The sequence below is a fragment of the Balaenoptera musculus genome, chromosome 15 (genome assembly GCF_009873245.2).
Source record: "Balaenoptera musculus isolate JJ_BM4_2016_0621 chromosome 15, mBalMus1.pri.v3, whole genome shotgun sequence".
Lineage (NCBI taxonomy): Eukaryota > Metazoa > Chordata > Mammalia > Artiodactyla > Balaenopteridae > Balaenoptera > Balaenoptera musculus.
The window spans coordinates 51,050,837-51,073,488 of record NC_045799.1 but is presented as its reverse complement, the minus strand read 5'-3'; the positions used below and the strand labels follow the sequence as shown (position 1 = coordinate 51,073,488).

The following is a 22,652-nucleotide window of genomic DNA, read 5'->3' as shown; positions in this document are numbered from 1 at the left end:
CGGCGGCTCAGATGTTGCGGGGCGGGATTGGTGGCTTCAGGATCACTCTATGTTGCAGATCGGACTCTGATTGGCTATGTATATCCGTCGCTCACAGTTAAATTCAATGGCCTCTGCAAAAGGGTGGAGCTTCGGGTGTCGGGTCCGGGAGACCGCCCCCAAAAGAAATGTCAAGGCTCGATTGGTGGAGACATGGAGAGTAGAGAAAGGAGCGTATCAGTGGTGAAGAGGGGAGATACTTCCGCTGAGATTGCCCAATCGCAGAGGTGGGGCAGTTTCTATAAAAGCTTGAGCCTCAGGCTCCTGAGTTCTTTCCGGATCAAGTACGAGGTTGGGGAGGTCGTCTTTTCTTGTTCCGTACGCCACGGTCGAGGGAGGAACCGGGCCCGGAGGGGGTTGGGGAGGTGGCCCAAACCTGCCAGCCAACCTAGCCCCCGGGTCCAGCTTCCGCCTGAGACCCATCTTGGTCCCCAGCGTTCTACACGTTTTTGCTTTCCCCTGCCCCCAGTTCCGTCGGGAAGTCGGAATTTCCAGATTTGCTTCTCTGTATAGGTAAGGCTGGGCTGGGCCTGGTTTCCCAAATTCAGTTCCGAGCCTGTGATGAATTGCTTTAATTTCTGACACCTCGTATGAAAACTGCACGCGCAGTCTGATTATTTTGCAAGACTGAGGCTTTAGGATGCGCCCCCTTGATGGAAGGGTCTGGGGGGTGAAAACAGGTCTTGCCGAAAGTGGCAGGATTGGGCATCTGTCTGCATTTGGGCGGTTTCTGACTTTCAGGACTGTCGGTGATCCGGCTGGAGACCTTGACGTAAATCAGCATCAGTCTAAGGGCCTTGGTGCCCTGACTCGGATCCCTGGATTCAAGGTAGATCACGGGCCTTGCCCAGCTGCGCCTGGAGACCGCTGGCTTCTCCCTCTCTCTGTCTCTCTTCTTTTCTAAGGCTTCCCTTTTTGGCGGGAAGCTGGGATTTTGCGCCATTTGGGGAAAGGATTTCTTGAATCTCATTCCTAAACTGCTCCCGTAACATTGCCAAATCTAATGCTATGTCGGGTAGAATTCACAGGACCCCTTAGGTTTTATTTTTGTTACCAAGAAAGCAGGGTGAATGATTTTGGACTCTTCTGTTGCCTAGTCTCCTACCTCACCATCTACCGACACTCCTTTGCCCTTGTGCCACCTTCCATTGTGCCCAACTCCAGTAATCCCACTCTATGCAGCTCCTGTAATTAGAGACCTGGGGAATCAGAACCCTCCCGTTATTCTAGACAATCTTCTCTTAACTACATCCCAACTCTTAAGGGGGAAACAGAGCCCTCCCTACTCTACAAGTACCTGTACTTCTCCAGATTCCCTTGGCCAATCCCAGACCCTTCTTCCCTGTGCCTTTCTGTACCCAACGATACCCCAGGTTGAAAATGCTGGTCCTGCTGGAGTAAGCCATAGTGGAACTTCCTATCACCCAGGATCAGGGAGAATATGCCCACTTAGGGAAGTGGCAAATGGCAAAGGCATAATCAAGAGTACATGCGCCTTTCTTAACCGATTTAGCCCAATGCAAAGACTGGGCCAATTTTCTGAAGACCCTAGTAGGTTCATGGATTTCAAGCCCTAATCCTGGCCCTTGATTTAACTTGGAAGGACGTCCAAATGGTCTTATCTACCTGCTGTACCCATGAGGAGAAGCAGAGGATATGGGCAGCAGCACAAGTGTACGCTGACCAGTTCGCCAGGGACCAGCCCAACATTTATGTTGTTTGGGACGCAGTCCCAAATCATATAAGCCCATTTGGGATTATAATTGCCTGGCGGGGGGGAAAGGCCAGGAGTCACAAGGTCCAGTGCCTATTAGAAGGAACGAGAAAGTGCATTTGGAAGCCAGTCAACTATGAAAAGGTCAAGGAAGTGACCCAAAAGGAAGAAGAAAGCCCTGTTCTCTCTCAGGGACAGCTTGTGGAGGCATTTTAGAAAATTTGCTAACAGATCTCTCTGCTCCCAAGGGTCAGTCCCTGCTGCCCCTGATATTAGGCAAAAACTCCGAAAGTTACAGTTAGGCCCACAAACTCCTAGAGGTGACCTTTGGAATATTTAATAATGGAGATCAAACTGAGGAAGAGGATAGAACTCAACATGGAAAAAGGCAGGCCAAGGCTCAAGCTAAACTGATAGCTGTTGCTGTCAGCCATGCCTTGCAACCTCAGGGCAACCCAAAGGGGGCAAGAAGGTTCAACCATCAGTCTGGAGGCGAGACCAAGGGGGAATGCTTCAAATGCAAGTCACCTGGCCGTTGGGCCCATGAGTACCAGGAGAAGCTCCCGGGCCTTGCCCAGTCTGCAAACAGACCAGTCACTGGAGATGGGACTGCCCTTGGTCCTCAAGGGGAATGGGAGCTCCTGCTCCTGAGATGGCCATGCTGGATGACTAAAGCAGCCCAGGGCTTCTCGCGGCTCCCCCTGCCCCGCCCCCACAAGATGTCTGTCTCCCTTGAGCCCCTGGTGGCAGGTAAGGTCAAGTTTTTATATTGATACAGGAGCCACTTACTCTGCCCTGATTTCTCACGCTGGGCCTCTTTCCTCTAAAAGCTGCAGTGACTGGTGTCAATGGCAAGCCTTGTACCCTTCACTGGGGCTCTCACTTGCCATTTTGAACATGCCTTTTCAGTTGAGTGTCCTACCCTACTACTAGGGAGAGATCTTTTGGGCTCCCTCAAGGTGATATTACAGTTAGGAGGCCCTGAGCAGAGCAGCCCCTTATCTTAACCCTGGCCAAGGCAGATCAACACAAGAGCAAGGGCTTGTTCCCAGCCATATTCTACAAGCAGTGAACCCTGCAGCAAACTGGACAAAGGAGTCCCTGGGAGGACCATAAATGCCCAACCTGCAGAAACTAGCCTTAAGCCAGAAGCTGCTTACCCTAACCAGAGACGGTACCCCATTAGGTTAGAGGCAAAAAAGGGGTTACAAACCCTCATACATAAATTCTTAAAATATGGCCTCTTGGTTCCCTGTCAGTCGCAATGCAATACTCTTATTGTGTCAGTTAAGCCTAATGGGGGGATATAGGATGGTGTAAGACCTCAGCAGTAAAAGAGGCAGTAGTTCCTATACTCCCCCTTGTGGCCAATCCTTATAAGAGACTAGCCCAAGTCCTTGAAAATGCTAAATGGTTTACTGTGCTCGACCTCAAGGGTGCCGCCTTTTACATCCCAGTTCATCCCTCACAATCTGTTTGCCTTCGAGTGGACTAACCCCCACTCGGGCCAGATGCAACAATACACCTGGACAACACTACCTCCCACGGGTTTGGGGAGAAGTCACAGTGTTTGCCCAGGCCCTAGGAAAGGAACCAAGGGAAATAGGCCTAAAAGGGGCTATGCTACAGTATGCACATGATATATTAATATGTAGCCCCACCGTGAAGACTCAAGTGAGAACATCATTGCAGTTCTTAATTTCCTTGAGGTCCAGGGTTACAGGGTCTCCCAGAAAAAGGCACAAATCTCAATGCAACAAGTTAAATACATGGGACACATTATAAACCCTGGAAGTAGACAGCTGTCGCAAGATAGAAAACGAGTATGTTAGGCCTAAGTGCCCCAAAGACGTTTCTTTGTACCTTTTTACAAAGGTAAAAAGGCAGGGTTTTGCTTACTCTGGATCCCAGGGTTTGGGCTAATGTCTAAGCTCCTATATGAAGCCATTAAAAGCCCAGATACAGAACCATTACTTTGGGATGAGGAACACAGGAAAAGGCTTTTGATAGTATCGAACAGGTCCTCATTAAAGCTCCTGCTCTGGGTCTCCTCAATTTTAAAAAGCCATTCATTTTGTATTTGGCTGAAAAGCAGGGGACCTAAAAGAAGTCCTAACCTCCTAAAAGCTCTGGAGGTCCTAAAAGAAACTAGACGTTCCTCAGCCAATAGGCTATTTTTCCACACAACTAGATGATGTGCCCTGAGGTTGGCCTTCCTGCTTTCGGCCAGCAGCTGCCACCACTTTATCAGTGGAAGAAGCTAACAAGCTTACCTTGGACAGCCACTGGAAGTCCAGACCCCTGCCCCCCAACATCAAGTACAAAGGATTCTAGAGATCAAAGGCCACCACTGGCTAACTGGAGGCCACTGTACTAAGTACCAGGGTTTACTTCTTGACTCCCCAGAGGTAACCCTCAAAACTCCCAACACTGAGAAAAACGGAACCCTCTTACACTGTTGGTGGGAATGTAAATTGGTGCAGCCACTATGGGAAAACAGTATGGAGGTTCCTAAAACTACAGTTGCCATAGGATCCTGCAATCCCACTCCTGGGCATATACCCAGACAAAACTATAATTTGAAAAGATACATGCACCCCAGTGTTCACTGCAGCATTATTTGCAATAACCAAGACTCGGAAACAACCTAAATGTCCAGTAGAGTAGTGGATAAAGATGTAGATATATACAGTGGAATACTACTCAGCCATTAAAAAGAATGAAATAATACCATTTGCAGCAACATGGATGGACCTAGAAATACTAAGCGAAGTAAGTCAGACATAACATATGATATCATTTATTTGTGGAATTCAAACTACAGAAAGGATCATCTGTGAAACAAAAACACTCAAGACAGAGAAAAGACTTGTGGTTGCCTGGGGGAGGGAAGGACTAGGAGTTTGGGGTTAGTAGATGCAAACTAATAAATAGGATAAACAACAGGGTCGTATTGTATAGCACAAGAAACTGTATTCAGTATCTTGAAATAAACCATAACGGAAAAGATGGAAAAGTATATACATATAACTGAATCACTTTGTTGTACACCAGAAACTAACAACATTATCAATCAACTCTACATCAATAAAATTAAAAACTTGCCACACCCTCAACCCAACTACACTGATGCCTGCTGAAATCCCAAAGGTAATACATTCCTACCTTGACCAGGTTTATCCCTATCAGCCTGATATGACAGATCAAGACATTGACCATCCTGAGGTAGAATGGTTTACTGATGGCAGTTCATGTAAGGACGGGCTCAGGAGGGCAGAGCATCATAGAGGTGAAAATTTTGTGCAGCCCAGAAGGCCGAACTCTAACCCAAGCCTTAACCCTAGGGGAAGGAAAAATTATAAACGTATACACAGGCTCTTAAATATGCCTATCTCGTTCTACATGCCAATGGAGCTATATGGAAAGAGGACTTGAATGCAAAAAACCCCCCTGTAAAGTATGGGGCTGAGATCTCACAGAGGCAGCTCAAAAACCAAACAAATCAAGTAACAGTCATTCACTGCCATGGACACCAAAAGGGAAATCTCCCAAATTATCAAAGGGAACAACAGGGCAGATGGAGAAGCAGAGAAAGCAGTCCTGATAACAACAAATGACATTAATCCCATCCCTTACCCCTTCTAACGTGCCCAGGTATTCCTGAGGAAACCTGGGCACGAGAAAAAGGGTGAACTAAGGGAACAGAAGGCTGGTGACGCATCAAAAATTGCTTTTTCTGACCAATGGAAAATTAAAGGCCTACGTGATTTTTCTCCATCTGGGGAAGGATACTGTGTCTACAGTGGTTTTTCTGGCTTTTAACGAGAAAATGACTCCCAGATGTAATCAAAGGGTTACTCGAGCCTGCGCCCTCTGTGCCACCCATAAATAAGGAGGCCATCTCAAGCCCCCCGCTTTTGTGAGCCCAGTCCAGCAACGTGGGCCTTAGCCAGGAGAGGACTGGCAAATGGATTTCACTCAGATGGCTTCTTTCCAGGGCTTCAAATATTAGTCTTTGTGGGTAGTTTTACTGGATGGGTGGAGGCCTTTCCCACTAGGACAGAAAAAGCAACTGAAGTGGCTAGAGCACTTCTGAAGGAAATTATCCCTAGGTTCAGGTTGCCCTGACACCTCCAGATTGACAGTGGACCCTCAATTCATAGCAAAGTTTACACAAAAGACCCTAGGAAATACTACCTTTATTTGTCCTGCAGACCTCAGTCCTCAGGAAAGGTGGAACAGACCAATCATACCCTAAAGAAAACCTTGGGTAAACTCTTTGTCAGGAAATACCAGAACCTGATAATAGCAGGTGGTGCCACCTGCTGCCAGCAACTCCTAAGGGTCGGGGCAGCCCCTAAAACAACTAGGTTGAACCCCTTTGAAATGACATGGTAGGCTGTTCCTCGCCCTGGACGTGGTAACCAGCCTAGAAACCCAGGCACACCTTAAATACATTATTAACCTGGGCCAGGTCCGAAGGGCTATTCAAGAATATGGAAACAGTTCAGCTCTCCCCAGATAACAGCCCCAGTTACTCCATTGTAAACCCTGGGTACTGGGTGCTCTTAAAGACCTGGAAAAATGAGTCCCCTGGTGACCAGCTACTCCCAAAGCAAGAGTCTTTATCAAGTTTTGCTAAGCAACCCTACAGCGGTTAAACTTCAGGGAGTCACTAGTTGGGTCTATCTACCCAGAATTAAACCTGTTTCCACTGATGTGTTACAGGAACCTGAAGACCCACATCCCAGCTATTCCCATGAACCTGCCCAAGACCTCAAATACCTCTTCAAGAAGGTGATCCCCAAGCCAAGGGACAACTGCATTGATAAGTAAACTCTCACTTTGACATTAATTTCTTTGGGGCTCTGCGGGTAACAAAAGCAAGATAAGTGACAGTAGGCTGGGAGCCCGTATTTGCTACTGGGCTCTTGTTTACTGCAGGATTTCTTTTAATGCTACTTGCATTCCGGTTGCTTCCTAAATTAGAACTCTGATTGATGTCATTATGAAGTTATCAGTCACCCTGACTTTTCTCCCCCTCCTTTGGGGATTCATGTCAGGGGAGTGAGGATCCAACGCAGTAGTAAATCTCTCAAGAATTATTGCTCAGGGAGAGAATCTGTCTCAGTGCTGGGTCTACCATCCCAATCCTCAAAGCAACGCCTATAAGCTTAAAGGACTAAGCTACACACCCAGTAATGATGACCTTGAAGTTACTCTGGCTGAAGGTCCTGCGACCCCTGCTCCTCTCAGAGTCCACATCCAGCCCTTGGCACAGCTTCCATGCCTGGACCTGACCCCTCTCATTAGTGCATCCAGCACACAAAGCTCCCCCCATCAAATCTTATTTGTCTTCTACTCTGTCATAAAGGTAACTCATCTTGCTGCCCACGTCAGAAGCCTGGAACTAAATTCTGCAATGCACCAGTGGTTGACATCACTGCCATTACCCCTAATTTTAATTGCGAAGACCAAACAGGCAACGCCACCCATTGGTGCCTCCAAGATCAGCTGGCCGGTGGGATGTGTGTCTCCTAGACAGGCCTGGCGCCAAGCGTCTAACACACATCTTCCCCACGTGTGGTACATGTTTTTTGCCTCTCCCAAAGCCTTCGTAAAGACTCATACACCCTTATTCAGTGGTGGGATCCTCTCCTCCAACTGTACTGGAACCCCCGCCTTGGGGGACGCTACTGAAGTGGTTTAATTCCACAACAGTACGTCAGGCATGTGCCCCTCCCAGACATCTATTCCTTTGTGGTCCAGGTGCAAACTGACTGTCCTCTTCAAAAAACCCCAATTCCTCTTTCCCTTCCTGGGATTAGCTGTGGCCTTTCCTTGTATAGACAGTGCTCTGTTTACAGGACAATGTAACGCTAGGCCAACTGAGTAACCAAACAAACCCAGGTATTGCCATCTATAACATCACCCACGCCTGGGGCAAAAGGGCAATTGGCCTCCTTTCGCCAGGAAATGGAGCTGCCGTTGGTTTGGTGGCCCCTTGGGGAGGCTTTGTTTATCATGAAATGGTGCTCCGCAATCTTTCGGTTGCCCTGTCCTGAGTGCATCCACAGGGAATGCACTCACCAGACTCTCATTGTCTCTAAGTTCCTTGGCTAGTAAAGTGATGGCTAATAGACTGGCCTTGGACTTCCTCCAAGCCGAACAAGGAGGAGTATGTGCAGTTATCAATAAGACATGTTGCACCTACATCAATAATACTGGGCTAGTAGAAGAGGACGTCAAGAAAATGTGACCATGCCAAATGGCTTCATTCCTTCTGACAGGGTAACCCAAGCGCTGACTAGACTGCAGTTAAGGAGGTGTTACCAAGTGTGACCTGGTTCTTACCCCCTGCTTGGGCCTCTAGTTGCCATAATGCTTTTACTGAACTTTGGCCCCTGTCTTTTTTTTTTTTTTTTTTAATTTATTTAATTTATTTATTTTTGGCTGCGTTGGGTCTTTGTTGCTGCGTGTGGGCTTTCTCTAGTTGTGGCGAGCGGGGGCTACTCTTTGTTGCAGTGTGTGGGCTTCTCATTGCGGTGGCGTCTCTTGCTGCGGAGCACGGGCTCTAGGCGCGCGGGCTTCAGTAGTTGTGGCACACGGGCTCAGTAGTTGTGGCTTGCGGGCTCTAGAGCGCAAGCTCAGTAGTTGTGGCACACGGGCTTAGTTGCTCCACAGCATGTGGGATCTTCCCGGACCAGGGCTTGAACCTGTGTCCCCTGCGCCGGCAGGCAGATTCCCAGCCACTGTGCCACCAGGGAAGCCCTTGGCCCCTGCCTTTTTAATCTGCTTGTTAAGTTTGCTTCCAGGTTGCAACAGTTCCACGTCAAGATGATAGTGATGCAGGGATTCCAGCCATTCCCTGACATAGATCCTACCGGAGTAACAGTGGAAGTCACCCTGGGGCCCCTGGACAAGACAGGGCGAGAGTTCCGTGGCCCCAATTAGGTAGGGTCCACGAGCCCAGTGCCAGCCTGAAGAAGCTGCAGAAGACAGACCTCTGCCCCTTATCCTCCCAATAAAGAGTTCTTGGGGTCCACGTCACTTGGGAGATTTGAGGTAAGAGATAGGTGGCTGAGCAGCTGCAACCATTCTCCTGCTGACACTTCAAGATAAGGTACTAGCAGGAGCTTCAGGCCCTGACTGGGTGGAAGACAAAGCAACTACAGTTTCCTCATTCTTGTGGTCAAGGGGATTTTCCAGCCCAACACATCTGTTTCACAGTCTTGGTCTCTGCTGGATTCTTGGTCTCGTTGGATTCTTTCCTCAAAGGAGACATCTGTAAGTCTCTGAAGTGCTTAGCAATAAAGCAAAGGTGGTGAGTTGACTGGAGCACACGTGTCTTTATTTTCATGCCTGTTTGCACCCCAGAGGACTCCGTGGGACGACTGGGTCATCCCTGGGCAGTCTCGGTTAGGGGCAGAGCATGAAAATGGAAGTTCACGCCAGTGACTTTCCACCTATTTGGACCGCCTTCTCTATTTTTACCTGTAAGGATAGGTTTTCTTGTGTGCCTTTGCCTTGGGGTGGGTGGTGAACTCTTAATTCCTCTAATTCCTCACTAACAGTCCCTGAGCATTGCTTTCTTTCAATGGACAAGGCAGGCACTCCAGAAAACACAACTTTATTCACTAGGACTGGAAACAAAAGCTCTCAATCAAAACACTGACTTGAAGATTTTAGTACAAGGTGGAGTGCCCTGCCCACCCCCCTGTCTTGACCTTGCCAAGCCCAGGCCCTGTATCAGCCTGCTGAGATGGTACCCCGGTGAGCAGGCGAGGGCTGGCAGTCCTGGTTTGCCTGACATTTCTGTGGCTTCCCACATGCTATTCACTGCATTACAAAGCCACAGCCTTGGCATCCTCCAAGGTAACATGAAAGACCCTGTTGATGTTTGAACCAGGGCCTCCTGGTGGGTGGGCTGGCAGCAGGCAGCTCTGGTCCTTGGGGCACAGATGCATGATGTGATGAGCGGTGAAGCCTGCTGCCCCAGGTGTGGGCAGGAATCCTGCCTGGGCAACATGTGCAGCTGCAGACATGGCTTTCTAGGCGTTTAGGCACTGTACACGTGGCGTGGGCACCGCAGCCCAGCCTGGAAGCTGGGCGTGCCCAGGAGGGGGCGGCAGAGCACCGTGGCCCGGAGGACCAGGCGCCTGGCAGTCTATACATTGTTGGGTAGCCCTCCTGTGTAGAAGTTGGTTGCTCTTCTGTGAAGGCCTTGGGGGCACGGCCCTCAGGCAGCAGCAGGTGAAGGAGGGCTGCGGACCCTCTGGCTTCCTGAAGACTGTTTGTTGGGACTGAGGCTCTGGATGGCTGCCCAGACGAGGGAAGGGCAAGGCTCAGCCTGGGATTCCTAGAAACAGACACCCTGGGAGTGGCTGCTGGGTGGTGAAGTCAGGGGTGTGTAGACTCACTCTATCCCGTCTTCCAGGAGAACACCCTGGTGGCTGTCCCCAGCCAGGTTCAGGGTTTGCAGCAGGAGGCCCCCCGGCCTTCCCTCTTGACATAGTCGTGCAGCTGAAAGCGAGGCTCACTGGGAGCTTTCATGCAGCGCTGCTTCAACTCCCTGTGGGGCAGGGATGACCATGGAATAGGGTAGCCTGTACCCCCAACAAGGGGATTCAGGCGCTGGGTCTGGGGGTCTTCCTGATAACTGCCAGGACTTACTTTGCTATGGCCATGAAAGCCAAGTCCACATTGAGGCCCGTCTTGGCGCTGGTCTCCATGAACGGCAGCCCGTACTCCTGCAAACAGCGGTTGGCAACCTGGTGGGGACAGCTCAGGCCCTGCAGCCCCAGGGGCACTCTCTGGCTGCCCACCCAACCGCAGCTCACCTTGGCCAGCTTTTCCCCATCCTCCCTTTTCACCACACGCTCCTGGGCAGAGTCCACCTGGCACAGGAGTCTTGGTGAGAGTTGGCCCCAGCTCACTCCCCTGCCACCCTCCACCCTCTGTAGAGCCAGGGTAGATGAGACAAGCTGGGGTACTCACCTTGTTCCCCAGCAGCATGAGTACCACGTCATGCTGGGCGTACTCCTGGATCTCTGTCAGCCAGGCCTGTGGGGGGAGAGCTGAGGACAGGCTGGAGGCTGGAGCTCCTGACACCCCTTGCCCCCCTCCAGGACACACCCCACAGAGTGCCTGTCAGTGTCTGGCTAACAGGAGGGCCCCTGAACTAGTGCTTCCCATGTGCCCTGCAGGGGCTTTCCAACAGGTACCTTATCTAAGGAGTTGGGCTGGTGGACTAGAAGGTCACCCCGGCCCCCTTCAGCTCACTCTCAACCTGAGCCACTGTACTTGGGCCATCAGGAGCCCAGAGGGGCAGTCTTTCCCTCTCCCCACTGTCAGTAGGGTCCTCAGAACTCTCTGGGACCCTGATGCCATCTGTGACTGAGGGAGGCTGGGGATGGGGTCAGGCCCCATCTCAGCCTGTCTCCACCACCAGGAAGGAAGCCACTGACCTGGATGCTGTCGAAGGAGGCCTTGTTGGTAATGTCATAGAGCAGCAGCAGTGCTGGGGGCAGAGGGCCAGTGAGGACACCTGCAGAGCCCACAGCGGCTCCCCATCACCCTCACCCTCACCCTCACGCATCGCACCCTTCACACTTATGCCCACTCACACCCAGGGTGCCCTCCTCCAAGCAGAAGCCTAGGGAGTGTGGCCCCGACTCCCTGGAGCTAGGGTACGGTGCCCATGAGCTCACCATGAGCGTCTCGGTAGTAGGCATGGGTGACGCTGCGGAACCTTTCCTGGCCAGCTGTGTCCCAGATCTGCAGCAAGGGCATAGTGCAGCTGTCAGGGCTGCCCAGTCCTTCCCAGGTGCCCCCTGCCCTCAATTCCCCCTCCCCCAGTCACCTCTCACCTGCAGCTTCACCTTCATGCCATCCACATCCAGAACTTTGTTCTGAAACACAACCAGCCAGCTCCAAGGAGGGCCCAGGGCCGAGTGCACCATCCTAGGCAGCAGCTAGACCGGTGCCACCCTCCGGCGGGGGTGGGGGGGAGGCGGTGGATGGGGGGGGAGAGGCAGGCAGTGCCAGGCCAGGACTGAGCCTGGGACTGAGGGGCCCCCGGTGTGTCCCTGAATTCATTATCCCGGGCCTCAGCTGGCTCTGCCTCCAGGGCACACCTTGTTCTCGTCCGACTACCTCACTGCCCTCTACCTACAGATAAAGCTTCCCCTTGAATCCAAGTCCTGGTGTCCACCCAGCTCTCCCCCATACCTCCTACACCTCCTGCTGCTGAGCCCCTCCTGGTGACCCGTGCACAGAGGGTGCCCAGGCTGCCCCCGCTCAGCTGGCTGTCCTGATGGACTGGAAGGTTGCCGCCCTCCATGGCCAGCTGTGTCCATTCTGGGCCAGGTGGTTCTTCCTCTGCCCATCCTGGAGGGCTGACACACAGCCCCACCAGCTCCCTGCCCTGGAGGGCCCCCGGTCACCACCCACCCCAGTCACTCACTGAGTCCTGTTGCTCTGCACCCAGCCCGTCCCCTCTCTCTCCTTTACCCCAGCTGACCTCCTCCCCCTGGTGTCCAGCCCCGGTGGCTTCCCCGAGCCTACTTGCCTGTTCAGCTTCACACTGCACGCCTCCTCCCTGCACTCTGCTCCTAGGTCTCAAGGCCCTGCTCCAGCCCCCTCTCCTAGGCCACCAGCACTTCTCACAGCTCTGCACACACTGCTCCTTTTGCTCAGAGCCACTTGCAGGACTTACTTGAAGTCACCCACCGTGTGACCCCAGGCCCATTACTAACACTGTGCCTCAGTTTCCCCAGCCACAAATGGGGGTAGCCCGGGTGCTCATCACATGGCTGCCCCGATTACTTTATGAGCTACTATATGCAAAGCACTGAGAAATGAGTCTGGCCTGGTACGAGCTAAAGCGTTTGTTGTAATTTGAAAGCCTCTCTTCCCGCTCCGACGGCAGCTGCCTGAGGATAGGGCTCCATGCAGTAAGCACAGAGCCCAGAACTTGGCCTGGTACACAGTGGGTGCTCATTATGTGCTTGCTTGCTGGCTGATGATGCTCCCTAGCCAGGCCCTCCCAGTTCAGGACTAGAGCAGGGAGTGGCTCAACTCCGGTTCCTATCTGCTGGGGTGGGGACAGGAGCTGCTAACCAGCAGCTGAGGCCCCGGGCGGTGGAAACAGCACCACCTCCCTCTTCACCCAGTGCCTGCTGTCAGGGTGCTTCTGGGTCTCCAGGGAACTGGGTGCAGCCATCTGCCCCGCTGCAGGGAGCCTGGGGAGGACATCCCGCCTTCCCTGGCACCCTGAACAGGGGTGCGAACCACACAGCCTCACCACCTGCCCCAGAGCCAAGAGGGAGGTGAGAAGGGGGGAGGTGAGGCCAGAACAGGCAGAGGACTGGGCCTAAACCTCCCCCTTCTGTCACCTCAACCCTTACTTCATCCCAGAGGACTTGAGGGGCTCTGCCCCCACAGACAGGGTAGAGAATGGCTCCCCAGACTGGAGGGAGCCCCCCCTTCCCAGTCCCCAGAAGGGGCCTCCCTGCCAGCTTTCTGCTGACTGGGTCTAATTAAAGGGTGAGAAAAATGCAAATTTGGGATTTGCTGAGAACACATCACCTCAGCACGTGGAATTTAGACTGATGCCTGAGCCCTGCAGGCCTAAGGCTGTGGCCCCCATCATTCCCCTGTGACCCCACAGGCTGCTTGGGGTGCTGGAGGGCTCTTGGGGAGTCAAGAGTACAGGGGCCTCCCCCAGAAGGACCCCAGGACATAGCCCTCTAGCCGGGGGTGAGGTGGTGAGGGGGCTCCGCCAGGGAAAGCAGCCAGGTGGGAACATTTCCCGTAAGCCTCCTAACCCAAGGGCAGGGACTTCTCCCTGGCTCTGAGACCGGGTGTGTGCTTCAGTGCCACAGCCATCTGTCTGGTACGGACTGGGCAGGCCACCTGGCACCTCAGGGCCCCTCTGTACAGTCGGGCAGCGATGCTGGCCTCCTGAGTGGACACGGGTCTTGAGTTCCCATGGGGACACCAGCATCCACCGCCCCCAATGCACAAGATACAGCCCCCAGGGTTGTGCCAACCCCAGGCACAGGGGTACCACTCTGCTTCGATTGTATACAGCCACCACCTCTCTCCAGGACCTTGAGATGTCGGGAGGCAGGCAGTTTGGTGGTTAAGGCATCCCACCTCAACCACCTTGACCGTGGGAGCCAGGTGGTCCAGCCAGGAGCTCCACCTCATGAGCCTGTCAGTGCCACAGAGATAATGGAGAACCAGCTGCCCAGGGGTGTTCTGAGCAGCTATTAGCTGGTGTTGGGGGCCCAGGGCATGGGCTGGGCCCAGTTGGGCCCAGTTAGTGCTCGGGACATCAGCCTCCACTCTTACCCGGAAGTCGATGCCCACAGTGGAGATGAAGGTCCCTGCCAGGAAAGCCCCATCCTTAAAGCGCACAAGTAAGCAGGTCTTCCCCACGCCTGAGTCTCCCACCAGCATGACCTGGGGCACAAAGAAAGAGCAGAGGGGACCTGGGTGCTGGCCCACCCGGAGGGGTGTCTGGTCCTCCCTGAGCTGGCCTGGTCAGATGGGCTGTGGGTGAGGGTCAGGAGTGGAGGGAGGTATCCTAAGTCTGCAGGTTCAGCAGGGCCTGGGGGAGACACAGGGCCTGGACTTCCAGCTTCCACCTCTAGAAGGTTCTGTCCCCTCTCCTGAACGTTGGCCTGTCTCCATCAGTGGGGAGTGGGAGTAGCTGCCTCCATCCAGGGTGGTACCTGGACACCATGCTTGGTCTGGAAGGGGAGCATTTGGGGCTTAGTGGGGAGCAGAACCTGAGGGTTGGCCGCTGGGAGGCCTGGGTGGGGGACCTCTGTGCCAGGGGGCTTCTTCCAATCCCAGCAAGGCCCTAGAGGAATTTGCCAAGTGAGGGTCAGATCTTGACATGAGGAGAGGCTCAGACCACGTCTGTGGACAGGGAGGGGCAGTCAGGCCTCCCTCTCCTTCTCCCCTCCCCCAGCCTGTTGCCAAAGGCTCCAAAACCCAAAGATGGGCCTGCCACCCCCGCCCCCACAATTCACAAGCTTCTGCCTTGGCCTGAAGGAGGCCCCAGCATTCCCCACCAAACTGGCAAACCTCTTCTTAGTCTCGCCTCCTAAAGAGAAGAGACCAAAAGACCCTGGGGGTGAGAGAAGGCAGCATATGGGAAATGATGAGCGTGGGTGGGGGCAGGAGCATAAGGGAACAGGGAGAGGACACCTGCCAAGCTCTGACTTCCGCAGGACCCCTTGTCCGGCCATGCCAGCTAGGTGGGGGGTGGGGAGGGGGAGGGGGCAGGCCCTGCCATATGTTGGGTATCCCAAACCCGGGTTTGACAGCTGTGTGTGTGTGTGTGTGTGTGTGTGAGATGCACCGCGCCAGCCATGCCAACTGCAGCTGCGGGGTGCCGCTCGAGCCAGCTCCTCGCCGAAGGTCTGCAGGGCCCTGCACCCTTTCCCCGGACCCCCTCCCCACTCGGCTCCGGCCGGACGCCACCTGCTGCGCTCGCGTGGGGCTGTGGGTGCCCGGCTCACCTTGAAGGCGACGTCGTAGAAGTCGCCGCCGCCGCCAAGCGAAGACCGGCCGGGCTGCGGGGGCCCGTTGGGAGGTGCGTCGGGGCCAGGGCGCGCAGTCCCGGGGCGCACGGGCCGGGACCCGTGGGTGGCGGGCAGTGCGGAGGTAGCGGGCGCGCTACCCCCCTTGCTCTTGGGGGTCTTTTTCCTGGACATGACAGGCGGGCTGGCGGGCGCTCAGTACGCTCCCGCTGCAGCCGCCGCGCCCCAGGACACCCTGCTCCCCGCGCCCTCGGAGCCAGACCCAGACCCTAAGCCGAAACTGTCCCGCGGCGGCTGCAGCTACCTCCCCGGCGCCCTGCTCCGCACCGCACCGCCCCCGCCGCCCCACAGCCCCGCAGCCACTCAGGCCCGGCCTCCCGCCGCAGCTACCAATGGCCGCTCTCGGGCGGGGCCATGAAAATGAGATGGCCTCCCCGGGGGCGGGGTCAGGAGGTCCGGGCCCTGCCCTGGGTGCTCGGGGTCCGAGCGCCTCTTTCCACTGGGGGCAGCTACCTCCCTGCCCTAGGGCCAGCGACGCCCTTCCATATCTGCATCGGGCCTGGGTGCGGGTGGGGGGCGGTGGGTGAGGGAGGGAGTACCCGGCGTCCTGTCGTTCCTCTGCTGGCTGTGCACCGCCCCGCCCGGCTCTGCCCCTTGCCCAGTGACCCCCACTGGACTGCCTCCGGGCCTGAGACGAGGAGAGTGCCGTGAGACCTGAGGAACTGAGGCAGTGGACCTGCGTGGGATGGGCACCCTGGGATTCTGTCCCTTCTCCGCCGGAAATGCCACCTGGCCTGCTGCGGCACCGACCCCCTCCCTTCCAGGGCAGGAGGGTCCAGGAAGCTCCAACACTCGGGCTTGGCAAACAAACCCGGGTGCGCCCCGCCGCTTGGGGCTCAGCTGACAGCTGGGTATCAGAGACAGGACATAGCTGCCAGGCTGAGCGGCAGGGCGCTCTACCCCGCAGCTTCTGCCTGCTGGGCTGAAGCTTCAGGATCCTTGGGGAAAGGGAAGTCACTGTCACAGACAGCAGCAGGCCCTCTGAGAGTCCCCTCCCCTGGGGTTCTGCCCTCAGGGATCTGGGAGGTGAAGGAGGTGGGAGGCCACTCTGCCAGGCTGTGGCTGTCTCCTTGGCTTTCCAGTGCTTTCAAGTGCTGATAATCCAACCCTATGCTGGTCCCTGGCGGACTCCTCTCCAGGACCTGGCACCTGCTCCCCTCCTGGACTTCCTGGGGCTCTGTCCCAGGACTCCCACCCAAGATGCTTTGGGTTTTGAGAGTGAGGCTGAGGTGGTCATGGAATCCTGGGAGTGGTGAGCAGAGATGCCCCTCTCCCAGGGCTTGGGGGCAGCAGGTGCAGACGAAGGGCAGCCCTCCTGCTCTGTCCTCCTCCGTCCTGAGACATGACAGCTGTCACTGGGAGCCTGGGCCCTTCAGAGGCCTGAGCCCTCTCAGCTGGCAGTGCCCAGAGTCCAAATAATTATAATGGGCAGAAGCTGTCTCTAGGGCTCAGAGGTCTGGGAAAACACAGATGGAAGGATGCCGCCCAACAAAGCAATTCCTCGAAAGGGCCTGGCAGGGCCCTGCATGGGAGAGGCTTTGGAAAGCTGCCCTTCACCGAGCGCCATCGTGTGCCAGGTGCATGTCATCTTTAGAACTATCCTGTGAAGTGGGTGCTGCTCTGATCCCCAGTGTTCAGATGGTAAACTGAGGCCCAGAGAGGGGAAGGGAGCTGTCCAAGGTCACCAGGCAGGAAGTCGCAGAGCCGGGATTTCTACATGGGAACTCTGGCTCCAGAGAGCATAAACTGTCCCCGGCAGGGTTTGCCCAGAGGTTCCCTGGAGACAGAGACCTATCCCTCAGGGCTCTGTCAGAGCTGGGGACCAACCTGAGGAAGCTCTCTGAGGGCCCCCTGGTGTCCTTTTCTGTCTCACTCCTCTGGCTCCTCACTTCTTCCAGGCCAGATGCGGTTAGTGAGGCCTGCGGTGGGGGTGTTGGGTTCCCACTGCTGGGGCCCTGGGGACTCCAGGTGTCTCACTCCCAGGAGGCCAACGTCAGGGAGGTTGGCCCAGGGTAAGGGATGCCCACTGGCCCTAGCATCCTAGGCAGTGGGCTCCCTACGTCCTCCTGCCAGCTGCTGCCAGAGCATGGCCAGGGCATGGGAACCACAGAGGAGTTTGGGTGCCCTAGGGGTGGGGCGTCCTGAGTTGGGGGTGCTGCTGATAGGGTAACCAGGAAGAGAGAAGGAGGCAGGCATTCCAGAGAGAGTGGGAAGCTAGGAGGGGAGGGAAGCTGAGAGCAGAGGAGAAAGACTTGACCTTGCAACCTTTAAAATTAGGAGAGTATGTAAAAATCCAGTTCTCTCATTTTTCTTGAAAAGAGGGAATTCTTGGTCCCTGCCTCGCAGCACCCCTTCTTGCCTTTCTTGCCTTCCCACAGTCCTCCTAATCTTTGATCATTATGTCTCTTGGTTCCTCTATTTGCCATCTGTCTCACTCTCTGGAATGTAAGCTCTCTGGGCACAGGAAGCAGCTTGTCTTGCTCACCGTCATATCCCTGGCATCTGGCTCCAGGCCGCAACAAACAGTTATTAAATTGGTGAAAGAAGTATGAGTTAGAAATGTGGGCCCCACTTCAAGAGGACACATCACTGCCAATAAGGATTTAAGGGAGAACATGCCTCAACATGCAATGAGAGTAAGACTAGTGTGATGATTAGTGAGAGCAGGGCTTTGTGGAGGAGGGGCATTTGCACTGGGCTTTGAAGATTGAGCAGGAGTCCAACAGCGGTGGAGATAGAGAAACTTGCCAGGTGGAGAGAGTGAATATGTTCAGGCTCAGAGAGCCAGTAGGTGGGCAGTTTGAGCAGAAGAGGCCAAAGTGTGGTCCAGTGGCTTGGAAGAAATGGGTGCTAATTTAATAGGTAACATAGGAGGGGGCTAGATTGTAAGGTGAATTTGAATGTTTTGCCTAGGAGCTTGGAAATTGTTCAGTGAGAAGTAGGGAGCCATGCATGGTTTCTGAGGAGAGCAATGGAGAGAAGGCACTGCTATAGGAATACAGGGAGTGGCCAGGAGGGGATGGATGGTGCAGCCTGTGGACAGGGAGATGAGTTTGAGGGGATTGCAGTAGCCCATGGGGAAGTAATGGGGATGGAGGGGACCTCCAGGAGAGACAGAATCTGCAGGCCCAGAGGGGAGGCAAGAAATAGTCAGAGCCCCTGGGGCAGAGACAGAGGGTGCTAAGATGGATTAAAGATGGCAAATTCTGATGGTGAGAGGCCCGCGCACTGCGATGAAGAGTGGCCCCCACTTGCCACAACTGGAGAAAGCCCTCGCACAGAAACGAAGACCCACCCAACACAGCCATAAATAAATAAATAAATACTTTAAAAAAAATAAATAAAAATTAAAAAAAAAAAAAAAAAAAAAAAAAGATGGCAAATTCTTTGCTACTCTTCCCAGTGAGGGGGAGGGTCTATGTCTCCTACCCTGGCAGGAGCTGTGATTGCTTTGACCAATGGAAGTGACCCTGTGCCTGTTTCTGGACCCAGACCTTCCAGATTGGCAGCTCTCCCTTCCTGTCTCCTGGAACACTCATTCTTGGAACCCAGCTGCCATACTGTGAGAAAGCCCAGGTGGCCTCATGGAGAAGCCCAGGTGGAGAGGACCCCACTTGCCATCCATGTGAGTGAAGAAGACACCCTGGCAGGTTCCATGCAGAGCCGAGGTGAGCTGTCCCCACCGAGCACTGCGTCCCGGCCACACTGCAGACTCTGAGCATTTGGAAATGTCCATCACATGGCCATAGAGAATGAGAACAGGTACCCAGCAAGGGGGAGAAAAGGGACCAGTTTGGTGGGAAAGTTCAGGAACGTAGCTTTGGCGGGATCTGGGGATGCCCATATTCTCGGGATCTTCTAATCTAGAGAGAAGACCCCCCCCACAGGCCAGGCCAGGTCCCTGAAGCAGGGTTTGGAGTTGAAGTGAGCCCTGGGGCTGAGGTAGAGGTGAGGAGTGAGGTCTGTGTCCCTGGGGAGGGGGATACAGACCTACAAGCCCTCAACCTTTCTGGCATAGGGCTGGCTCTGCTGGGCAGGGGAGGGGCTACATGGTTCCATGTCCCAGCAAAGGGATGGAACAACCCCAGGCCTCACTTCTGGACCCTCACCCCAGCACCCTCTGCTGGCCCAGATTCCTGGTCCCCTCATGTCCAGGGCCTTCAGCTCCTACACTCTGCCTTCTGACTTGCCCTTCCATGTGTCTGAACCCCTTGTCCTAGAGTGACGTGTGCCATGAGTCCCCAGACACGAGAACCCTCTGGAACCTATGGCCTGGGGCAGTCTCTCTCTGGAACCCGATTTTCCAAGCCCTCCAGCTTCATGCTCACATTCCCACTCACCCACAGGGTGTGGCCCTCAAGCCAGGCAGCCTTAGACAGGAATGAGAGTCCTCCTCGACCTTCGTCCCAGGCTCTGCTTGGAGCCTCCTCCTCTGGGCAAACTTCCCGGGCTTCTCCCACCCCAGCTCTTGCTCCGCAGACACGGAACCACGTTTGCTCTCCAGTGGTTCTTGGGGGACTGCACTGCCTCCACGCCAGCCTGTGAGCTTCCTGAGTACTGTGCCCATCGTGCCCACTCCTGCCCTCACCAAGCACGGGAATGAGAGCTCCAGGACTGAGCAGGGCAGAGCGAGGCTGGACTTCAGCGTCCTTTAGCAAAGGGGGAGGGGCAGAGCCCCCAAAACTTGTGCCCTCAGAGCACCTCCCAAGAAGACAGTCCTAAGGAATTCAGTTGTCTGCGATCTGAGGGCAAGGGACCCTGGCTGGGAGTGGTGCCAGAAGGCAGAGGCCCCGGCTGGGTCCCTGGCTTGCTGGCTGACCCCGGGCGTGTGGCATACACAGTCTGGGCCTGCTCCCCTCTCTGTGAAATGAGGGGGCGGGAGGAACTGATCTCCGAGGTCCCTTCCAGCTCAAACACCTTATGTTCTATGAAATCCATGTGAACGTTGCCATGGAGACATCAGAGAGGAACTGCAGCAGCACGGAATGTGACTTCCACCAGAGTTACCTGAGGAAGCGGCTCATGTCAGAGGAGCCCTCCCCCCACCGCCCCCAGAGGCCCGGGTGCACAGGGGCCACACTGAGTGTCCTGCTCCCAAGAGGACACACCTACCTGCCCCGCCCTCCCCCATGTGGCACTGAGGCCCTGTAGGTAGTAAGGGGTGGGTGTCCATCCCTGCCTGAGGGGAAAAGGACCAATTGGTGGGAGGGCTGGAGCACAGGGCTGTTTCCCTGTAGGTCCACCCTCTGTCCTTGCTTCCCACAGCTGCTCAGGTACTCATACCTGAATACTCTTGGCGGTCTCAGGACATAAAACGTGCCCGCCACAGAGTGGTGGGTGCCGGGGGAGGCCTCAATCTGATCCAGACTCTGCACTGAGGCCCCATGTGGGTGAGACCTCTGGACTCCAGTAGCACAGAACACCGCCAGCTGCCTCGTGGCTCCTGAGTACCACACGTGGCCTCATGGCAGGGGAGGCATCGGTGTCGGTGTAAAGGAATAAAATGAACCCTGGTGTAACCATGACAACCACTGAAGTCTGCGCACTTGGAGTGCCCCTGCAGTGGGCCAAGTGCTTCACTTGCATTGTCTTTTCTTTTCTCTTAATTATAAAAATAATATATGAGTTTTGCAGGCATGTCAACAACACAAAAGGGAAAGGCAAGAATAAAAGTCCTCATTCCCCCACCAGATCTTGTCCTTCAGGAGTAACAACTGTTAGGTTTGGTAATGGCTCCTGGGTGAGTTTCCTATTGCTGCTGTGGCACAAACACAGTGGCACAAGACAACTCAAATTTATCATCCTACACTCAGAGGCCAGAAGTGTGAGATGAGTCTAATGGGACTAAAGTCAAGATGTCAGCAAGGCTGATTCCTTCTGGGGGCTCCAGGGGAGAATCCTTGCCTCTTCAGCTTCTGGTGGCCTCCAGCTTTCCTTGGCTCGTGGCCACATCACTGCAATTTCCATTTCCATAGCCACCTGGCCTTCTCTTCTTCTGCCATCAAATCTCCTTATTTATTTATTTTTTAGCCACACTGCACGGCTTGTGGGATCTTAGTTCCATGACCAGGGATTGAACCAGGCCCTCGGCAGTGAAAGTGCAGAGTCCTAACCACTGGACCGCCAGGGAATTCCCAAATCTCCTTATAAGGACATTTGTGACTACATTTATGGCCCACCTGGATAGTCCAGGATCATCCCCCATCTCAAGATCATTAATTTAATCACATGTGCAAGGCCCCTTTTGCCATGGAAGGTAATATTCACAGGTTCTGGGGATTAGGACCTGTATATCTTTGGGGTCCATTATTCAGCTGGAACAGGGCCATTCAAGTTTTCTATTTTGGGACTTTGAAACAAGGGTTCTGTGGCTGAACAGACCTAAAAGTCACTGGACTAAGGATTTCTTTTTCTATCTTTGTCCAAGTTTTTTTAGGTATCCAAATTATGTTACTAAACACATTGCATATTTATGCATAAATATGCATAAAGTACATTGAGATATGATCCTTGTTCTCTAAGAGTATAAATAAAATCATAACTATCTGATCTTTCCACATTTGATAGGATTTTCCCATTAAAAGATCTGGACTAGGGCTTTCCTGGTTGCGCAGTGGTTAAGAATCCACCTGCCAGGGACTTCTCTGGTGGTCTAGTGGTTAAGAATCCGCCTGCCAGTGCAGGGGACACAGGTTCCAGCCCTGGTCCAGGAAGATCCCACATGCCACGGAGCAACTAAGACCGTGTGCCACAGCTACTGAGCCTGCGCTCTAGAGCCCACAAACTACAACTACTGAGCCTGCGCCCCTAGAACCCGTGTGTCTGCAACAAGAGAAGCCACGTCAATGAGAAGCCTGCGCACCGCAACGAAGAGTAGCCCCCACTCCCCGCAACTAGAGAAAGCCTGCTCACAGCAACGAAGACCCAATGCAGCCAAAAAACAAACAAACAAACAAATAATAAGAATCCGCCTGCCAATACAGGGGACACGGTTTCGATCCCTGGTTCGGGAAGATCCCACATGCCGCAGAGCGACTAAGCCCATGCACCACAACTACTGAGCCTGTGCTCTAGAGCCTGCGAGCCACAACTACTGAGCCCAAGTGCCACAACTACTGGAGCCACACTAAGTCACTAAGCGTGCCTAGAGCCCATGCTCTGCAACAAGAGAAGCCATTGCAATGAGAAGCCTGCGCACCGCAATGAAGAGTAACCCCCGCTTGCTGCAACTAGAGAAAGCCTGCGCCCAGCAATGAAGACCCAACGCAGCCAAAATTAAATTA

The 22,652-nt window shown here is 54.3% G+C and overlaps 2 protein-coding genes and 1 non-coding gene across 10 annotated transcripts; 2 read left to right on the top strand and 1 right to left on the bottom strand.

Moving 5' to 3' along the window:
- The first annotated feature begins 192 nt into the window (after window positions 1-192).
- LOC118881626 lies at window positions 193-21,997 on the top strand. Its single transcript, XM_036826751.1, has 6 exons — window positions 193-266; window positions 325-552; window positions 781-868; window positions 6,482-6,585; window positions 18,862-19,037; window positions 21,400-21,997. Exons 1-6 carry the CDS (start codon window positions 193-195, stop codon window positions 21,444-21,446), a joined length of 717 nt encoding a protein of 238 aa, XP_036682646.1. The 3' UTR covers window positions 21,447-21,997.
- On the top strand, window positions 593-675 carry LOC118882172. Its single transcript, XR_005016719.1, has one exon. It is a non-coding gene; the product is annotated as a small nucleolar RNA SNORD60 (small nucleolar RNA).
- On the bottom strand, window positions 9,368-16,223 carry RAB26 (RAB26, member RAS oncogene family). Of its 8 annotated transcripts, none has more exons than XM_036824786.1 (9): window positions 15,289-16,221; window positions 14,111-14,221; window positions 11,623-11,664; window positions 11,464-11,530; window positions 11,221-11,300; window positions 10,751-10,816; window positions 10,594-10,650; window positions 10,427-10,503; window positions 9,368-10,325 (listed from the first exon to the last, which is right to left on the bottom strand). In XM_036824786.1, the coding sequence occupies exons 1-9, from the start codon at window positions 15,481-15,483 to the stop codon at window positions 10,223-10,225; spliced, it is 798 nt and encodes a 265-aa protein (XP_036680681.1). In that variant the 5' UTR covers window positions 15,484-16,221; the 3' UTR covers window positions 9,368-10,222. The 8 variants fall into 8 exon arrangements, with proteins under 8 accessions (XP_036680681.1, XP_036680683.1, XP_036680685.1 ...); XM_036824788.1 differs by having other exon boundaries at window positions 11,221-11,273; window positions 15,289-16,219; XM_036824790.1 differs by lacking the exon at window positions 10,594-10,650 and having other exon boundaries at window positions 15,289-16,223.
- Window positions 21,998-22,652: the final 655 nt, after the last annotated feature.

Coding starts and splice junctions, on each gene's coding strand:
- LOC118881626 (XM_036826751.1), top strand. CDS start 193: ATGGAGAGTAGAGAAAGGAGCGTATCAGTGGTGAAGAGGGGAGATACT. Junction 869..6,481: donor CTCGGATCCCTGGATTCAAG/GTAGATCACGGG, acceptor GATGTGTTACAG/GAACCTGAAGACCCACATCC. Junction 6,586..18,861: donor AGGGACAACTGCATTGATAA/GTAAACTCTCAC, acceptor TTCTGGACCCAG/ACCTTCCAGATTGGCAGCTC.
- RAB26 (XM_036824785.1), bottom strand. CDS start 15,483: ATGTCCAGGAAAAAGACCCCCAAGAGCAAGGGGGGTAGCGCGCCCGCT. Junction 14,222..15,288: donor TCTACGACGTCGCCTTCAAG/GTGAGCCGGGCA, acceptor TTTGTGCCCCAG/GTCATGCTGGTGGGAGACTC.